At 35.2% G+C, this 7,035-nt stretch overlaps 1 protein-coding gene across 1 annotated transcript; it reads left to right on the plus strand.

The window, feature by feature from the left end:
* Positions 1-4,009: 4,009 nt before the first annotated feature.
* LOC140875902 (glycerol-3-phosphate acyltransferase RAM2-like) lies at positions 4,010-6,618 on the plus strand. The gene is made up of 2 exons (XM_073279731.1): positions 4,010-4,667; positions 5,611-6,618. Exons 1-2 carry the CDS (start codon positions 4,035-4,037, stop codon positions 6,511-6,513), a joined length of 1,536 nt encoding a protein of 511 aa, XP_073135832.1. The 5' UTR covers positions 4,010-4,034; the 3' UTR covers positions 6,514-6,618.
* The last annotated feature ends 417 nt before the right edge of the window (positions 6,619-7,035 follow it).

Genomic DNA, 7,035 nt, shown 5'->3' on the forward strand with positions numbered 1-7,035 from the left:
GTATGGTGCAGGTGAGTACGTGGAGGAGGATGTAGCTTCTACCGGCGGCGAGGATGTATGAGCAGACTGGCAGTGATCCCCCGTGACCGTGGTCTGAGTCTTTATGCATGTCTCGAATTTTTAGCATCTTACATTTTAATTATTTTCAGTGGTTGTGATTTGGGATATTCTATTTAAGTAATTTTCAGTGCATGCAAAACTTTAATTTATTTCACTTTTGTCAGTATTTTATTTAACGCATGACTCAGATATTTAAATTATGAAATGTTAAGTTTTCGATTTGTTGCATTATTTTTATTCAAGTTATTTATTTTTAAATCTATTTATTCTGTGCATATATGTATGGGCATGTATGTACATATTTTTACTTAGAAAAAAAAAATTCCGCATATTTATTTATTAATTATAGAGTTAGGGTCGTTTCAATAAAAGTGTAAATTATATTAAACAAAATATTGTTTATACATAGAGTCACAAAAACCCTTAGCCACAAGTTGGCTAACCGGGCACCCACTCTTTCAGATAAGATTTTGGTTGAGAAGGTGGACCTAATTCGGCCAAATGATGAAATGCGAGTTCTTGATGACGCACTAGGAAGCACTGTCGCATGGTTATCTAAATTTGTAGTCTTGTCTGAGTGATATAGATTCTAGTTATTCGTGTTTTTATCCATGTTTTGGGTAGTATGATGAAAAACTCGAGTATTAACTCTCCGAATCAACCAGACTTGAAATTATGTTTAGTTTCTTGTAAAGATTTGCTTCTTTCATTTTCATGAATGAAATAAATTTTTTTTTTTAGTTATGGTTTTCATTTCTTCGTTCAGTTTAGTGATGTTTTTGTTACAATCCAATCATACGAGGCAATCTCTGATAAAATAGTGAGTTGTCGACTTTTTTTTTTGCGGCGTGCGAACGAGTGTCGCTAATAAACTTTTAACGGCGTGTATTGTGAGCTGTTGATGTGATATTTTTGCAGCGTGCAATACATGTTGTTGTCGTTATTTTCTGCAGCGTGCAATGTACGCTATTGATGTTATTTTTCGCAGCGGACATTTGTACGCTGCGGATATGCTGTTCCGCAGTGTGCATATACACGCTACAGATATGGTTTTACGCAGCGCATAGTGCACGCTGCGGGAAGTAATAACCACAGTGGAAAATGCGCGCCGTTGATGAGATAATTTGCAGCGCGCATTGCGCGCTGTCGATAGCGCTTTCCGCGGCGTACAATGCATGCGGTCAATAGCTTCGAACTTTTAACAGCATTGAATTGTACATCATTCATTGCGCACTGCGGAAAGCCAATTTGCGCGCCGCGAAAAGCTGTTTTTGTTGTAGTGAATAATCCCTTCATTGTGTATTCATTCTTTGATATATATGAAAATATTATTATCTTATTAGTTTTTATAATTATATCATCCGTACTTTTTTTTTTTGTCGAAACAACCAATTCATGAGGCTCACCTCATATAAACATGAGCTTGGGTATTGGTCGTATGCTTATACCCAAATCTAGTGTCGTGACTCGTGACAAGAGATAATATTTGGATCAGCAGTGCCTTCTTCTATTGTATTTCCGAATTAAATCTTGTAGTGAGTCGTGACAAGCGATAATGATGAATTGAGAAAATAATTGATAATAAATAAAAATATATTTTTTTTTTATCATTTCCGAACGACTTTTCGTGCATAATTCTAGATGCCCAGTGGCCAGTACTAATTAATTTGCAGGGTTAGGTTTCTTAGTCGTCAAGATGATAGAGTAGTTAATTAAATTCCGCAAGAGGCTACCCAATAAGTAGCCCACAAATATGTATAAGCTAGGTTAACGAATCAGAATTAAATATGAAAATATATATATATAAGTTTTAATCTCACGCATCTTAGGGTGTTGGGTTCCACGTGCACTCGTGTCCAAAACAACTTCGATTACTTTGAAATTTTCAAGGTAGGGTCGTCTCGAAAATGCGAATCTAACGATATATTATATAATACAAATTTCAATCTCGGTGGTCAGAGATTTGAAGATGACCGGAAATTAGGTGAAATATGCAATTTTCGACCATATTCACATTTTCGACCGCTGAGATTGAAATTTGTATCATATGTTGGATTTGCATTTTTGAGACGACCCTACCGTGAAAATTTTAAGCAATCCGAGTTGTTTTGGGCACGGATGCACGTAGATCCCTCGCACTCTAGGGTGTGTGGGATCAAAACTATATATATATATATATATGTATATATATATATATATATATATATAGTTTTTTTCAGGTGCCTACCTAAAATGCCCACTACCATGCCCACCAATGATGTGTCACTATTCTATTGGACCTACAATTTATCACATCTTTATCACATTCAATAGAATAGTGTCACATCATTGGTGGGCATGGTGGTGGGCATTATAGGTGGGCACCTGAAAGAAACTATATATATATATATATATATATATATATGTATATATACATATGTATATCAGTTTTATATAGCAAACATATGAAATATTGATTCAAAAATATTAATAACGAGGCAAAACTAGCTATATATATTTTGTATGTGAAATTTTCATGCCGACTAAATCGAATTTGTAATTTTATTAATCGACTCGAGCATAGTCTAATCAAAATTATATAATTCGATTATTGAGCTTGAGTGGAGCAAGAGTCGAGCCATTAGTTCTTAGGTACATATATCATGTGACAAGATTAGGGAATCAAATCTTTAATAAATAATGTTAGAAATAATAAATCGAGCGTAAGTGATATAGGTTAGTACTTGAGTCTGAAACGATGATACCAAAGTTCTACTGAAATGTAGGGTTATTGTTCATGACATTGCTATACACGGCATCGCAAATTAAAAATTAATTTCTAAATATTTTTTATATTCAGATAATATATATGAAATATATAAAATGAATATTTCTAGTATTTTATATAACATTATTATTTTTGAAATCATATTAGTATTAATTTTCATAAAATCACAATTTTGATCTTATACATTTGCCCATTTACTGATTTTGGCCTTCTATATTATCAAGTTTTGAGTGTTTTTTTATTTGTTTTTAATAATTTTTTGACATTACATTGAGGTAGCGCTGGCATTTAATCCCTCGTTAACACCCCCAAATAAAAATGCCTAAAAGCACCACCAGCATACTTAGGTAGTGTTTGCAACCTTTAAAAATAAGTGATTATGTAGATTTTCTTAAAAAAATTGAGTTCAACCTAGCATATGAGTATTACTTCAATGATAGATCTAATGTTTCATGATTTGCTACGTCAATAATATATCATTAATTACGCCTATGTGTAAAAATATGAACCATTGGATGCATGATTTGAGTATTATCCTTAGTATAGGATCTCATTAACCGGCTTGCAGATCGGTACATGTTGACTGTCGAAATAAATCGCTATACAAAAGTTAATATTAAGTAGTATTCATTACATATGATCCTATATATGTATTGAGTACTCTATGTTCAAGTTAAGTTTGTAGTTTCATTAAAAAACGAAAAAACTGCAAATTTGGTCCTGTATGTTTATCATTTTGCGATTTTGGTCCTCTATGTTTTTACATTTCAGTTTTAGTCGTGCATGTTCCGATTTTTGGAAATTTCGGTCTTTTTTATTTGAAAATTCTTACGTGGCACTGTATACGTCAGCTCCACATCAGCACTGAATTAGTGTCACGTCAGCGCCACGTCGGAAAAAGGACTAAAATTGCCAAAAGAAAATAAAGATAACGGACTAAAACTGAAATCTGAGAATATAAAGGACTGAAATCACAAAGTGACAAACATATATGACCAAAAAAACAATTTATCTTTAAAAAAATTAGGCTCGTAATTAATTTATGGCATTTATTAAGATCTTCAGTCGTTGTAAAGCTAGTTGTACGGAGTGCAGAATAATTCTTTTCGCCGAATATATACCTTCATAGTTTGTTATATATACTTATAAAACATAGCAAACACAATAAATTAAGTAGCTGAATTTACAAAAAATAAAAAATAAAAAAATGGGCAATCCCAATGGTTGTATACCACGAAAAATCCCCAGCATCTCTCAATGTAGCACCAAAGATCGCGAAAATCACGTTGTGATGTCTGATCTCGATGGAACGTTACTCGTGAGAAGGAGTTCTTTCGCTTACTTCGCACTTGTTGCATTTGATGTTGGTGGTATTTTAAGGCTTTTCCTTTTACTCTTGGCTGCCCCGTTAGCCGGAATATTATACTACCTGATATCCGAAGCGACGGGCGTTTGGGTTCTCATATTCGCGACCTTTGCTGGTGTCAAAGTATCAGATATCGAATCGGCTGCTAGAGCTGTCTTGCCTAAGTACTACTCGGAAGACGTGCATCCGGAGACTTTCGGCGTTTTCTCATCGTGTGGGAGAAGATGTGTGGTGACAGCAAGCCCTAGGATCATGGTTGAACCCTTTCTGAAGAAGTATCTGAATGTGGACATGGTTTTAGGCACGGAAATTTCGTCTTTCAGAGGCTTTGCCACGGGGATCGTGGCTAGTCCCGGCGTTCTCGTCGGGAACAACAAGGTCGCCGCCGTTGAGAGGGCATTTGTTGGTTGTCCAATGCCAGATATTGGGATTGGAGATAGAGAGACTGACTTGCCTTTCATGAAGCTATGCAAGGTTTTTATTATTCCCCATTTTAATTTGCTCTAGACCTTTATATTTTCGATATCTCATTAGCTATTTTTGGAGCTTCGTAAGGTTAAATAAGCAAAAAAATCAAAAAACTCAACTTACATGACCCAAACCAAATTTTGACTTCAAATGACCAAACAAAAAGTAGACAAATTTAATTAGAGTGTGAATTTGAGAATTTGAAAATTTATAATTGTGATCTTGTATTTTTTTTTCCGCCAAATGATTTTGGCATTGATCCATATGGTCAAAATTAAGTCTTAATTCATATTATTATTATTATTATTTTTTTTTTTGGCAATTTAGTGGTTCTCCAACATGGTGCATACGTGAAGTTGATGTGTGTACTGAAAATCGATGCTCTAGTGAAAGTTGAAATTTGAAAACATAGATAACGAAGATGTGAAATAAACAAACTTGAAGAAAAATCACCAAATTCATCCTATAAGTTGTCTTATTTTCTATTTTCGTCATCTAATTACTTGTCAAATTTGGGTGTTAGGCTCGTAACTTTGCTTTTAATTTGTTTGCTTTTAGTCAAATTTCATCATATATAACTCTGACTTGTCAATAGAAAATCCTGATGATGTACGAGAAAACTACTGACGTATCCAATGTTACCGTAGCATTCCACCAAAATATTGCTAATATATCTATCTACAAGAAGTTAGAGAACTATCCGCAACACCAAACATGCAAATCTATATATTTCGAAAAATGCTACGTGTCATATTGGGTTATATGCTTGATTTGAAATTTAAAAAAAAAAACTATCATTGCACTTTATTTGGAAAAAAAATATTTGAAAAGGGCATTGAGTATAATTTGATAATTTATATCAGTACCCTATATTTTTATTTGTAGTATATTACTAAATAATAAATGATATGGTGCATGACTTGTATATCAATAATTGTACAAACCGCAGGAAATTTACATGGTTCCATCGAGGGTGGGCGTCCGACCCATGAAGCCGGACATGCTGCCGAAGCCGGTGCTCTTCCACGACGGTCGACTAGTCCAAAAACCGACTCCCATGGTTGCACTAGGAATCGTGTTATGGTTTCCTATCGGCATTGTCCTTGCGATCATCCGCATCATCATGGGAGCCCTAGTCCCGCAGTCTATACTATCCTATGTTTCACTTCCATTCGGTTTCACTATCAAAGTAAAAGGCCACCCTTTCAACAACATTAGAGATCGAAACCGCGAAATAGCAAGAGGTATGGTGTTCGCCACCAGCCATAGATGCGTCCTAGACGCCGTCCTCATCTCCGCCTCGTTGGGCGGCAAGTCGGCCACCGTCTCGTATTCCGTGCCAAGCACCTCCGAGTGGTTGTCGCCGATGAAAACGGTGAGACTAACCCGAGACCGAGATAAGGATGCCAAAGTGATGAGGGATATTTTAGACGAGGGCAGACATTTGGTCATGTGCCCTGAGGGCACGACTTGCCGAGAACCTTATCTGCTGAGGTTTTCGGCTTTGTTCGCCGAGTGCAGCGATCAGATAATTCCGGTAGCTACGACGGTTAAAACTACCATGTTCTACGGGAATACTGCGAGAGGGTACAAGTGGTTGGATCCCATCTTCTTTATGATGAATCCTTTCCCGACATACGAGGTGACGTTCTTAGACAAGCTGCCGTATGATCGGACATGCAGTGCCGGGAAATCGGCCCACTACGTCGCGAATCATGTCCAAGAACTGATCGCTGAGTATTTGCAGTACAAATGCACTAATTTAACGAGGAAGGATAAGTATTTGGAGCTCGCTGGAACTGATGGAACTGTAGGGAAAGGGGCTGTGGAAAAAGTTAAAAAGGATGGTTGATTAGGATTGAGGTCTGAATAATTCTATGTATTTTAAGGATTAATTTAATTTGATGTAGTGTCTAAGGTTTGGAAAGAAATGGGAACTTGCATGGATGAGCATGGTTGTAATCTCAGGTATTTGAATTTAAATTTTAAAAATAAATGTATTATTTATCTTTTTTGTATGTGTAAACATGTACAAATTATCAGAGAAAAATAAGATCGAGGTGCGGCAGTTAAAACTTAAAAATGGTTACACTACTTCTTTATTTCTTTTTTTTTTTAACTTTCTTTCTTTTAATTTTTCTCCATTTCTTTTATTTTTTTATTACCAAGAATGATGCACAATTAATCATCCATTTAAATATGTAATATAATCAAATCAAATGTATTATATATATGTAGGACGTATTGGAATATATTGTATATTTATTGTATATTTAATTTTGGAAATATAGTCAAAATAGTCCTGTAAGTTTGCTCATTTTGTGTTTTGGTCCTTTAAGTATTTAATTTTGGGTTTTGGTCCTATAAGTTAAGT

This window comes from Henckelia pumila, chromosome 1 (assembly GCF_033568475.1).
Source record: "Henckelia pumila isolate YLH828 chromosome 1, ASM3356847v2, whole genome shotgun sequence".
Classification (NCBI taxonomy): domain Eukaryota; kingdom Viridiplantae; phylum Streptophyta; class Magnoliopsida; order Lamiales; family Gesneriaceae; genus Henckelia; species Henckelia pumila.